The following is a 14,110-nucleotide window of genomic DNA, read 5'->3' on the forward strand; positions in this document are numbered from 1 at the left end:
GTACGTATTCATAATTATTCATTTTGTTCTGCATCATGAATTCTGTTGTAATGAAATATATGCTGACAAATACCTGTTTAAATGCTGGCGTTCCTGTGATGGTGTATTGTGTTTAAAAAGCTATTTTATATGCTACAATATGTCATCACATGCATGCAGTGACTGTGATGTACCTGCTGCCATTACAATCCTCACAGCAGAATAAGCAGTTAAATGAAGCTATTCATGTGCTGGAGGAAGAGCAGGACAACATAATTTGACATAACTTCTGAGGGGTCTTGCAATCTGACAAAGGGGCCTGTCGCCTGATGAGCTCCACTCTGGGAGACCCACCTGGCAGAAATCGACTCAGGCAGTCATTTAGACAGACCAGAATTGGGGTCGAGGACCTCCGCGTGAATGTAATTCAAGCCTCCTTTTACTCCAGCCCAAGGAACTGAGGAGGGAAAGTGCTTTTGAAATGGCAGACTTATCAAAATGAAATAGACCCCCCCACACACACACTTCTTTTTTTTCATTTCATTTTCTTTTTCACTTGCAAATGCAAAGCCCCTTTTCTCTGAAATCAGACGATGGGAAGAACAGCTAAAATAGCACCTTAGGAGAGTGGAGACCTTTTCTCTTTTCTCTCTTTTTCTTATTTCCTCTCATTTTCAGGAGACACAGGGAGACGGAGGAGGGGGTCAGGATTTCCAAGTATTAGTTGTGTAAATGTGTAAATGGGTAAGACAGTGAGAAAAAGCCAGCAAGAGAGAAAGAAAGCGAGGCAGACCTTAGTCACCAGCTTCAAACAGCAAATACAAGCTTGGCTGTATTTTCATTACAGAGAGCCGCTGTAACCACATCCTTCTGTGACTGAAAAGGCACAAAATAGTTCCTTTGATTTCTGGAGTGACCGCTGGTGAGGAGTTTTCAACATAAAACCAGCATTTCCCTGTTATTAAAAACCGGTGTGATTAAACTGAATCAAAAATTCCCATAAGACATCACTGCTCTCTGGAGCCATTACAGAAATTGTCTTCCACCAAGTACTAGCATGACAAGACTTGCAAGACAAGAGAGAAAAAAAAAAAATCAATGTGGCAATACTGATCTACTTCCTCTGGGATATATTACTGATAGGCTAGCACCAAGTAGTTATTCCTCTCCTGGCTTCTCAGGTACAGTAATGTCCTCTATTACTCCTAGTTAAGATTCCAAGTGAAGTGTCCTCCTGTTTGTAGCACAGCAGCAGTGGAATTACTCTTTATAATGATACAGCATCTCTTCAGGGAGGGTTTATCCTGTTCTGCTGCACTGTGGGTGGTGCTGAATGTGATATTTACACTGGCTTGGCCCTGGATTATTAATATCTGCTTTTTTGCCATCCAGATGACTGACTGGAAGTTTACATATGCCAAGCGTGTTGGGTAAATAAGGGGTTAAAAGTCTTATTCTGCTCTGCTGGTTTTGAACTCCACAAAAAAAAAATTCCCTTTAATTTCACGAATACCATTTAGATATTTGCACTGGGCTCTCCATCCATTTCACCTCATTTTCAACTATTTTACTCATTGATGCGCATGTACAAAGTGGACACAAAAAGGTAGCACCAATTAAAAGTAATGAGCTTTGTGGTTGTTAGTGAACCAGCAATACCAGCTACAGATACCATCAACGTTCATTAGAGCAACAGCAGTGTTATTTCAGATCAGTGAAGTCCAGTTCACAATTAAGACCCTCATTAATGCATCCTCTTTCAGAGGGAAATAGCTTACTTTTTTATTTTACTACATTCATTTGACAGCCAATGTTTACTTTGCAGATTCTACATATAAAATGTGATCATTTTACAAAAATTTGGGTACACTATATACATATAGTATTCTATATAGTAAAATGCTTCTGGCTCATTAATCAACTGGTAGTAATAACTACATAACATGTATGTGATTATTTATTTAACACATTTTATACCAATACTTAAATAGGTATATTTCAAATGTAAGGCTGGTATTGTTACTTTTATTTGGAGTAGGTCAAGCCTCTAAATACTCTAAATATCTATAATATGCAGATGTGGTTCTGACAACTCAAAATGAAAAATTCATGAAAACACATGCCTGAAAATATAATTTTACTCACCAGTAACCCATGATATTAAAGTCACAGTTGTTTTTGTTTTTTTTTAAATTCCCTCTGGAGAAGGGAGGGAATTTGGAAGATATCTACTTGATATAAACTGACCACCCACAGAAATACTGAATACACTTTTGCACAAAATAAGGACTGTGGAGTTTGTTCCTCAAAACCTACACAGAAAGCACAGGAGGATGAGAACTTTTAACAGTCAGAATGAAAAGGTGGAATGACAACAAATAACAAAAACTTCTTAACCAAAAAAAAGACAAAATTGTGAACTTATCCTTTAAGGACCACGTTTCATTGCATTAAAATGAAGAGGCTACTCTTACAAATAAACTTCTGAGTGTCTGCTGTCCAACTCTGTGTATCATATCCAGGGGGTCTCTAAATTTCCTGCTAAAAGTTCAAAACATTAAGTAAAATGAGCACGACTGTTTCACATGAGGATACCACAGCCAACATGGTGATAACACTGACAAACAGTGAAGGGAGGCCCTTGACTTGACTTTTATGATATCTGCTTTTTAGAAGCACAATAGAGATTTGGTAGAAATCTCAGTGCCTCTGTCCTCTTCCTTCTCACCCTCTTAGTCTAAATCGTGCCATCGTATGCAGGGAGAAACAGTTGAAGACACACACACACACTCTCACATCCAATCGTGCAGAATCTGTGTTGGCATGACAACTCTGTCGAGGTGGGACCCCCATGGAGGGAAATCGAATGGGATTCCTGTGCTTGTTATTTCCTCAAATGCTTTCTCTGGCTCCTCTGTTTTTCAGAGAGCCGTGGTCATTATTCTGGCTGAGAGATCTGCCTTAAAATGATACGTGGGCAGTTACCGACAGAACTGCGCAGTTACTGGATGAATAATGTATCGCACAGTCTTGCCTCTCATACGCATTCATGCACTCATACCGATGTGTGATAACTCAAACTTAAATCCTAACAAAAATTCATGCCACATGATGCTGCTTTCTAATTCATACCCTGCAGTTCGTGTTTATGAGTAAACTGCCTGTTGGATGAGTCCACCTCAGAGAAGAAAAATTCTGACAACACATGAGTAATGGCAACACATTGTTGTGCAGTCACAGGGAGGGTTTTAGCTGCTTGCTGAAATCAAGCACTGGTAATAATATTCATTACTCTATGGCAGAGAAACAGCATTTTAGATGAGAAGGAGGGTAGAAAATTGTCTGTAATGTGAATTTACTTAATGTGTGTTTTGAAAAATGCTTCAGATCTGAAAATTGCATCTACAAGTTCATCCTCCCTCTCAGGTGAATTTCCTGTTTTTAGTTTATACATGACACAGAAAAAGCACAAAGTTGAGAAGTGCTGCAGGAATATCTCCTGTGTAGGCATATATGTATGTGTGTATCTGTATGTGTGTATCTGTGTGTGTGTGTGTGTGTGTGTGTGTGTGTGAGGAAACGCTGTGCATCCTCTAATCAAGACACATGGATTTGCAATCAGCGTCTGGCGAGAGACGGATAATTAAGTCTGGGCCACTTCTGGGCTGCAGCAGAAGAAACATGCATGCACAAACAGGGACTCAAACATACAAACATACACACACACACACACACACACACACACACACACACACACACACACATGTTACACACATGTCATTTTCATTATGTTCCAGATGAAGGAAGAATACCTGAATGAGATATGAGTTATAATTATAATAGAACGGGAGTCCATCTATTCCGACACACACCCATACACAATCACATACTTTTTCCTCTAAAAAGAAAGTCATATCCATAATTCTCTCTCACAAAAGGAACACTGACATCAAATCCATGTCACACCAGAGGCAGACAGGGTTTCTTTGTCCACCCTTTACAAATCCTTACAATCAGGCTTGTATTCACAGCTATCAGCCTTTGTGTGTGTGCGTGTGTGCATTCTTGGCTCACTTGTATCTAAAATTAAAGCCCACTTGGCTTTTCCATAGTTCAACAGGGTCTCTCTCTGACCCTTTACACACTTAAAATGACCACCAAAGATCTTGTTTATGGGAACAAATGAAGCACAGTATTTAAAAAAGAAAAAAAAGAGCAGCCACTGTGAGAGGCATAGAAAGAGTTGGAGAGAGAAACGAAAATTTTGAAGAGCAAAAGGAAGGAAAATGAGCTTAAAAGAGAAAGAGATCCCTGTCACAAACTGCCAACACTGAATATTCAACAGCCCCTCAAATGGAACACCAGCATTAGTGTTTCAACTGAAAATGTTATCAATAATAAAATGCAAATTTGCTGCAAATCGTCTCAGGTGATGTTCAGTGCTCTCATGCAAATCTAACCAAACAAGTGAGTCAGGACAACATGTTCATGCATTTGTGAAGTTAAAAAGTCAAAAGGAGCCCTTCAGAGAATTATCAGCCTCAACACACTGAATCTTTTTAAGTTAGCTACATCATGGGACTCCCTAAAAACATCATATTTCACACAGATAGGTATGGTATTACGCAGCAGGGCAAGTATCAGCGAGATTTGTGACCATTTCAGCCTGTGCCGTGAGTACACATCGTTTTCCTGTCGTTTGTACGTGTAGTTTTACACCTATGTACTTGGAAAGTGATGGTATGCCTTGTAAGACCGTTCAGAGGTCAGGTGAAATAAAGTAAAGAGAGACCAAGTCCAAATTAAGAAATATCCTGTGCTGGATGAATGAATCAAACACAGGACCTTCACCCAGGAGACCACATTCGTGTCCTTGAACCCCTGGTGAATTTATGATTTTTGTCTTTTTTGGAGGGGGAATATTTTCAGTTTTCAGTTGCACTTTGGTTAGGTTAGGGCAACTAAAGTTTTAGCTCAAGATTTGGTTTTGCTCAGGAATTATCAGCAATAATTAATAATTAATACTAAAAGAACTGTACGCTATGAAAAAAAAACCTGTAAACATGGGCTCTTCCGGTCTGCACCTGATCTTGCAGGGAATCAAACGAGCAAAGCTGTTCAGACTAACTACACTGAACAAAAATAGAAATGCAGCACTTTTGATTTTGGTTCCATTTTTCATGAAATGAATTTAAAAAATATATTGAAAAACATGAAAAAAGACTTTTCTATACACACTAAAAACCTATTTCACTCAAAACTGGTTAAGAAATTCGTTTAAATCCGTGTTAGTGAGCAGTTGTCTTTTGCCAAGATAATCCATCCACCTAACTGATGTGGGAAATTAAGATAACAATTATAATGTCGTGATATAGAACAAGCATGCGGCGTCCTTGTGTGCTTATTAAGATTGTAATAACAATGTATACCAATTAAGTTTGAGCTTAGTTAGCTTAGTTAGTAAGGTTAGCTTTTCATGTAAGAGATGAATGCACTGAAACTGAAACAATACTCCATTCTGGTTTTATGAGATGGCACAAATTCCACAAATGGATTAACTTCTCATACAGAACTTGTATTTTATGGGTTATTCAGTACACAGAATGAAGTACATGAAGGTAGAGGTCAAAGCACTCAGGGTAATTAGACAACAAAGAGACACTGAAACACATCTAATACCATTTTATTTTTTTTGCTTCATATTTTTCTCAGTCTTTTTCTGTCACACACATACAGACACATCCACACACACACACACACTCCTGAACGCCCACCGGAGTTTGATTGAACAATGTAATTAGCTGTAATTAGCACTCATTAAAATTGTTAAAGATCCCCCCCTGTCGTGTCAGGCTGCAGGTGTGTGTCTGACGAAGTCAAACACGCACACACGACTCCAGCACGACAACAATTGCAGCAGCTGTGGCTTCTGTACCTTTGTTCTTAATAAAAGTTGACAGTGTCTCTATTTATGCATCAAATCACTCATGACATCTTTGAAAACAGGATCTATAAATGATCTATATGACAGTGAAATATATGACTCTATTAAGTGCAATCAATCACTCTTGATTTTTTTTAGCTGCGTATATCTGCAGGAACAGGGTACTGCATGTGAAGAGTCAGTGTCCTCAGTGCCTGACAGTATACAGCTTCTATGTTCTACCTACACACCCTTTACTTTCCTTAAATACGAAAACACAGACTTTTTATTGTCTGCAACTATTCACACACCCTTTCCCCCAGTATTTATAATAAAATATAATGTGAAAGACAGCTAGAATTTTCAGTTCAGTGTAATCAGTCTAAAACTGACTGTTGAATAAGAGTTACATTTTACTGATTTTATTGACTTTACACTTCCTGCATTACCTGCAGAGCAACTTTAGTGTTGAGGACAGGATCTCAGAGTCAACGGGGACTAATGTTCCTAAGCTTGTGTGTTGCTGTAAACACATGCAAAATCAAGATAATCAAGATAAAATAATCAAACATTTAATGCAATGAACTGTGTTCCACTCTTGTGCATTACATTAAACAAAACCCTCCACATGTCAAAAGCAATACTATAAATAACTCATTTACCTAGCTTTTAATAGTAATTTGCTTCAAACTTTAAGTTGGAAAAGTGTAAAATGATACAGCAACATGCGAGGCAATAAAATTACTCAGCCCCAGTGCACATAAATTAAAACATGACTGCCAACTCCACCTCAGCATAAGACTGAATAAAGACAAGTGCAAATAACCATCAGAGTGAGTCAAAGAAAAAGTCATCCAAGACTGAGCTTTATATGGTACACAGTACTTTGATAGTACAGACTGTCTCCAGGGAAATCGTGACACTAGACTCAGACAGAAGAACAGCAAGTTTTAAATTTAATGAGCAGCATTAACTCTTGTCCTGTCTCATCTCCAAATTTAAGACCTTTAATGGTTTAAATGAAGGCCTTTTCTAAGTGGTAGTTTTGCAGTTAGCGTCAACATTACCAAATGACTACAAGTATGTGTATGGCAGTCTGTGGGTTTATGTGATGAAGAGTGAAGAAGGGAGGGGTTTCTTAGCAGCCCTTCAGGGTAAACAACATCTTTTTGCACTTTGGAGTGGCCCATGATGCACATATCAGCGTGTGTGCATGCACGCGTGTACACACACACACACACACACACACACACACACACACTACATGGACAGACAGGTGCTCTCTCTTTCTCTCTCTTTCCCTCTGAGTGTGAAACCTGCCACTGCAATCAACAGGGCTGTTCAAGTGGAAGAGAGTGTTTGAAATGAAATGAAGAGGAATAGTGGTGCGTGTACACACATGAAAAAGACCAAAATACACACACACACACACACACACACACACACACACACGGGGTACCAGGTTGTTGACAATGTTCAGTGGAGGGGTGGAGGGATGTCAGCTTGGCTATTATCCTCCCCACCCCACCCCTCACTATTCACCCCATTTTTAAGCTCTCAAGGGTCATCAAGATTTCAAATGAACAAGCAAATTGAATTAAAAAAGCATAATAGAAAAGAAGCCAAGTGGGTTTCAACCACAAGAGAGAGAAAATAAGTGAAACCGAGGGGGCCAAAGAGCACCTGATGATGTGTCCTAACAGGGGCTTGTGAAGAATGATTTTGTAGCTGATTTTTATCAAATAACCTGTTTATGATATTTTAATACAGCTTACAGTGCCAGATAACACTAAAGTAGGCATCCATACATTTTTGTTACAGTTTGACCTCTAGTGCTCTGTGGAGTTGTTGTCAGTGTGGAACTGTTGTGGAAGATCTCGGTCAACAGGACTGCAGAGATGTGGAGCGCCTGCAAAATGTCACTAAAATAAAAGCAAAGTGATATCTTTTTTAAAAAACTGAAAACAGATGGAAACATCTGGCTGTCTGTTTGTGCTGCTCTGTGGATCACTTACCTAAAGACTTAAAGAAGCATGGGGGGGCATTGTTGACAGCTGGGGTAGCTAGAGCACATACATTAAAGACTGTTTCTGGATCAGGTCAATTAAATTCTGATCAGACACTAATTTTGTCAGTCAGCTTAGAGGTACCCATTTCTAATGCAAAAATAACGTTTCAAATGCCGACATGCATACACGAGGATTTAAAAATATACAACTTACATCCTTATTATTGCTTCTAAATGGAACATTTAAAATCCTGAATGTCACTGTTTGCAGAGAAGGAATATTTTCAGTAATAATTTACAGTAATAATTTTGTGCAATAATTTGTCAGCACTTCTGTCTTATTTGTGTCTCATCCAGTCATTACTGTCCACAAATACATGTTTTATATTAACTGATATTGCTAACAGTGGTTATGCTGGATGGAGCGATCCATCTTGGTTTATTTCCAACTTATTGTAGCAGAATGCAGTCAACTTAGGTATGACATTGTTCTCAGCTCCGACTTCCATGCCATTAGTGCAGTGACAAACGATCTAAAGCGCTTGCCATTTATCTGAGCTCTCTAGCACATCAGAGTTGATAAATTAAAGATGAAAAGCCTTACTCATGGTTATCTGGTTTATGTAAATGTATTTACTTCCTCTGGATGAAGTGATGGATAACAGAGCCTAAAGCATTTTTGCCCCAATGGGAAAAAAACAAACCCATTTAAGTATTTTTCAGCTGTTGCGTTCACGGTAATAAAAACTACAGGTCACTCTAACAGCATTGATCTCAAAGTGTGATGCATGCTATATTGCTAATCGTAAATTCAGCCGGCTTTAGACAACTAAAGTTGAAAGAATTAAGTACGGATGTGAAGATATCAGAATGGGTTCTTGTATTTCACCAACATTAAAATGCTCTAAAAATTAGTTTCATGCCTTCAAATAAGGAAAGACATGTAAACACACAACAGATGGATAGGATGAAATCTATATGTGTTGTAGCAGAGGACAGGTTGCTGAACCTGATCTAACGAACACCATCAATATAACGAATGTGTGTGTTCATTAAAAAAAAAACCTGTAGATATGCACACTCAGCTTATTCTCCCCAGAAACAAAAGTCATGGACGCACCCTCGATGCTGCTCTGGACACTGCAATTACCGAGCAGCAGGTATTCTTCTTTACATATTTAAATCTGCACATATCTCAGCTCTGAAGCTCAACACCTGACACGTCACACGTTTAAGAATCCTTTCATCCACTGACCTGTTACTCTAGCTTACAGCATTTCATTGTTTTGCTCAAGGATATACTGGCTTTCACACTGGCCGTTAACAAGTCACCTTGTTATTCGTTTACAGTACCAGCCCCACAGATGGTGAGACAGACGTTTTCTGAATTTGAACACTATACATGGAATATTTTAACATTTTATCCAAACTGGAGATCAATACCGCTTCCAGTTCTGTACAGTGAATATGAAGTGTCAGCCAGCAGGCAATTAGCTTAGTCTGTAATATATAATATAAATAATATATGTTTCAGTCCTCAAGCCTTCTTCAACATCCAACCATCAAGATTACTGCAGAAGAAGGCCTGAATACTGTATATGGTGTACTGTATATTCTGCTTGTTCAGACAAATGGCCCACTTTTCACCAGCAGGAGACAACTACAGTAACTCATAAAAAGAGTACTGACAGCCTAAAGAATGTTCCTGTGGGAAAGACATTTCCCTCAGCGACCACTGACACAAGCGGCAGGAAGTCTTGAAAAATGTGAAAGTACTGCAGGTGTAAAACAATACTTAAACACTGTAACTCCTGAAGGAAATACTTGGGTCCTACCGTATTCTCTGTAGGGAAAACATCCCCGACAGCTCTGTCATGTTGTTTGCTGTGACCATCAATCAACATTGGTCAGATAATTAGTCAAGTATCAACACGTTACTCACCCAAGAGGTTTTTCTAAGCGACTGCCCAATGATCCAACCACCTCTCCGAGTGTGCAGTGGGCCTGGCCCAGAAAATCCTGCAGGGCGAGAGACAGAGCAAGAGGTTAAGACAATATCATGTTCGGTTCTTCAAGCAAAGCACACAGTTGAAAAAAAAAAGTTCAATCAATATAGCAAAACTGACATACAATTATTCACAGGCATGAAGAAACAAAAATGAGCCTCATTCCTCATCTCTACAGAGTGATACTCTACTGGGCCAAACCAAATACCTCCATGTTCCCCACTGACAGATAATATCGGCAAGTACATTAAGCTTTCCTCCCACCAGCCCTCACACCTGCCCCTGTCTGCTCCCTTGCCACTTTCCTGTTAAATTGAATTGCCACCACATAATGAAACTTTACAGACAGAAAGGCAGAGAGATGGAAAGAAGACTACATTCACGAAAAAATCTGTGCGTATTAGTAGTGGAAACTAAATTTGTTTGCATGACATTGTGCAGTTTATGAATGTTGTGTGAGAGTATAAATTAATGGCAGTCAGCTTACTCAATGTAAAAAATAAGCCTGCCAAAAACAAGTCAATCATATGGAAGCATAGAGAAAAATACAGAATACAGAAAAATGCTCGCTTTCACCAGGAGGCAGGCTGGTCACACTGTTTGTCATGATTGGACACTGTCTGCGATACATGACTGGAGCGGCACAATGGGTTCTCTTTGCTCCATGGATGAGCCTATTCTGTTACTCCGTCGCTTTATGTTGACCTGCCTAGCTCATTTACTTCATCATACATACAGTCACGCGATTTTAATTTGCCATAAGCTAATTTGTTTTGGATACATAGAGGGCTAAAATGATCTATGTTAATGAATTATTTTTCACTGAATACAACATTTAGGCTATGCAGTAAAAATCACAAATTATCTAGAAACTGCGGCTGCTGCCAGCATGATGTCCGTCCGAGAATTGGCTGTGCACTGCTAAGGGCTAAATATGCAACAGCGTGGGCTAAAAAAAGGATTAATATGAAAAAAAAAAGAATAGTTGTGTGGGCATAGCTCCATTCAGCAATGTTCCAGAAGAATCCACGGCTGAGATCCGCAGTGGAGGAGGAGTTTAGGGGGGAGTGACAGCAGATAGATATTGATGGTTAAAAAAGCATTAATGATACCGGTCTTAAGGAGAATCTACTGGTAGCTTCAAATGCACCTGATCCCTGAGTGAAGTTGAGGAATTGTTAACATGTCATCATTTTTATGCTGAATTTTCAGATCAGCTACAATACTGGAAATGTCCTCTTAGCAACGTTAGGCACATGTCTACCTAGAATGTTTCTATTTGCTTTCTTTCCACGGCACTGCAATATCACTGACCAATTGTGTTTAATGACAGTGGGACACCAGGTTGGATGTTCACTGACAAGTAAACTGACACACGGGTCTTGTTCAGAGTGGAGTCTGAAATCTCTAGAGGTGAACTTTTGCAGCTGGTTCCTCCTCTAAATTGCCATGATTTTAGAAATAAATTCTTGGCATAAGCTTCAAAGTCCTCTCTCTAACTGTGAATCACCATTCCACCTTTTCTTTGAGCAACAATTTTGTGTCTGACTAAATTGAAACAAACAAACCAAAAAAAGGAATTTCACTCTTGCTGCTTTGAGGCTTCATGTTAAGCTAAACCAATATTATCCTGGCTATTTAACACACAGACATAAAGCTAGTATCAATCATCTCACTTAACTCTCGCCAAGGACACAGATGTGTGTATTTCTCAAAAAATAATACATTATTTTTAAAGGCTTCAGATCAGTTTGGATTCTGGTGCAGATTCTCTGCAGGTAAGTGGTCCATTAGAAGGTCTTGCCAATAAATTAAAGAGATAAACAGAAACGTTTCTATCTGCAAACATCCGCTAGAGAAAATGTTCAAATCCTAGCAACCCAAAAGTCATTTTTCCTTTTATAACTGACTAATAAAGCATTAGCATTAGTGTGATCTCATAAACAGGATAGAGTTTGTTTTATCTCTCCCCCACTTCCTCAGTCTGTCCCTCTATATTTCACACTCGCTCTCACCCAGTTCCCAGGTGTGCCTGCAGCCTACAGCTCCAATGTTGAAACTAATGGATTGGCTCTCTGCACCCCAACCACCCTGAGCAACATGCCTGTCTCTTCTAGTATGAGATTATTGATTATAAGAAAGTGACAGATTGAGAGAGGGAAATGGAAAGCTCAAGAGAGAGAGAAAGTGAGAGAACAGGAGCACTGCAATGAAATAAAATGAAAAGGTGACGGAATTCCATCGTAAAGGGAAAGACTAGGAAAAGAGGTAAGGAAAGCAGAAGAGGAATGGGTTGCATCAGGAGAGACAACAATGCGATGTGAAATGAAAGGAAAATCCTGAGGGGAAACTGAGAGGGATTAACATTGACTGGGAGCGTTTCTCACTGTAATACTGAATTTATCTGCACTAAGCTCCATCCAGTTGCTGACAAATACTGTCCAGCAGCGCATCCGATGGCTTTCATTAAGCGGTCTTAAAAAAAAATAACTCTAGAAACTCATGAGAAAAGCAAAGCTCACTATGAATGATTGTTAGAGGCAGACTGCAGACAGTGACCATGATACAGCCTTGGAGCTTCACTGCAGACAGACATAATGATTTATGAACTACAGATGCAATAATACTGTTGTCACATCAAAAGGTAGCAAAAAAAGATTCTTCAGGGTTCAAGATCCACATGTAGCCTCAAATCAACATTAAGTAACTTCACTTTTCCTTCTACTGTGTATAAATGTCACATATCTGTTCTGTTTCTTTCAGACTTTTTGCTTCTTATTAGTAGTTCCACAACTTGTTGCTGAAGGTGCTGAAGTAAGATCAGAACTTCCCATAAACACCTGAACACACTACCAACAATTTAAATGCTTGGAAAAGACGTTTTCTGTTGCTGATTACATACCTCTTAAAACATTCAAAATTTCAATTCTTTGAGGGCGAGGAATCAATTTTAAAATATGAAATCTGCAATGAAATTAATATGTGACTGTACACACTACAATGTTCTCCTCATTGCACCATTAAGTCTGAGGCCACATAATGATGCGGTATGGTTAAATAAAATCAACTTCCTGTTATTCTCCATCCATTTCTGTACATATTTGGGACTTCATGAAAGTGCAGAAAACACAAGCTCTGGACCTCAGTTAATCCTTATTTATTCCCTGAAGTCATGAAATGTCTCTATGAAAATATGTCAGAAAATATATATATATATATTTTCCCAATTTATCATGGCAATTTAATGACATCAATCTGTGTAATATAGTAAGAAAAACAGTCCAAAGTAACATAATGGGAAAACGAGAGAAATAGACATTTAATAGCTCTAACCAGATGCCTCATGATAGGCAAAGCATTATTTCATTTTAATTTAATTTTTTTCTGTCTTCCAGCTTCAAAGATCATTGATTTACTCAGCTTATATATTGCTTTGTTAGTCTGAAGTAGCAGTCGTTTATCCTCCTTTGACAGCACATGAACATTAGCAATGTAGCATTATTTTCACCCTAGGACACAAAACATGAGTGCTGTTCCATCATTGCAAATTATGTTTGATTCTGCACCATAGAGATAGCATGTGCAAAACATAATGTCTTCCATTTAATAGCCTTCTATTGCACTGTAGGCCATTATAGACAAATGTAGAGATTTGAACTAAAACATGCTCAAATACCGCATACTCCTCAAGTCACATATTTCCCATCTCCTATTGTTTCTTCCAGTAATTCCCCACTCTTTCCACTTGTTTATGACACTAATGACACCATTCAAGGATGTCACGTGACTGTGTGTGTACTATCATATGACATGCGGACAGACCGGTTGGGCTGAAAATGAAGAGCAAACACTGATAAGTGCTAAAGGCTGGAGTGTGTTGCCTTGGGGCAAAGCAGGAGTGGCTGTCTGCAGCTCTGCTCAGAGGCAGACTGAGACACAAAAGTCAAGTAAGTTGAACTGGTAACTATTTTTTCTTTTTCACACACATACATATTGTACTGTTGAAGTAGTTCTTTTCCTATAAATGTGCAAATAATGGTCAGAGTTGAAAAGACAGACTGATAGCCACTTTGGTGCTGATCTGTCCAGGTCAGTACTTGCCATCACCACAGCTATCTATTCAGGTGTTTTCAGATATCCCAGAAAAGCCGATTTCCTGAAAACAGGCATGTGTACACAAGATTACGGACACAG

At 38.9% G+C, this 14,110-nt stretch overlaps 1 protein-coding gene across 2 annotated transcripts in view; it reads right to left on the reverse strand.

Moving 5' to 3' along the window:
- LOC124053377 (copine-8) overlaps positions 1-14,110 on the reverse strand; it is a 79,796-nt gene that overhangs the window by 33,993 nt on the left and 31,693 nt on the right. Inside the window, exons 6-8 of one of the 2 annotated variants that reach the window (XM_046378469.1) lie at positions 9,853-9,929; positions 7,918-7,965; positions 7,338-7,824 (exon numbers count right to left, since the gene is read on the reverse strand). In XM_046378469.1, coding sequence (XP_046234425.1) covers positions 7,926-7,965; positions 9,853-9,929 — 117 coding nt within the window. In that variant the 3' untranslated portion in view covers positions 7,338-7,824; positions 7,918-7,925. Of the gene's footprint in view, positions 1-7,337; positions 7,825-7,917; positions 7,966-9,852; positions 9,930-14,110 lie in introns of those variants that run through there. The other variant, XM_046378468.1, reaches the window with a different exon arrangement.

Source organism: Scatophagus argus, chromosome 22 (assembly GCF_020382885.2).
Source record: "Scatophagus argus isolate fScaArg1 chromosome 22, fScaArg1.pri, whole genome shotgun sequence".
Classification (NCBI taxonomy): domain Eukaryota; kingdom Metazoa; phylum Chordata; class Actinopteri; family Scatophagidae; genus Scatophagus; species Scatophagus argus.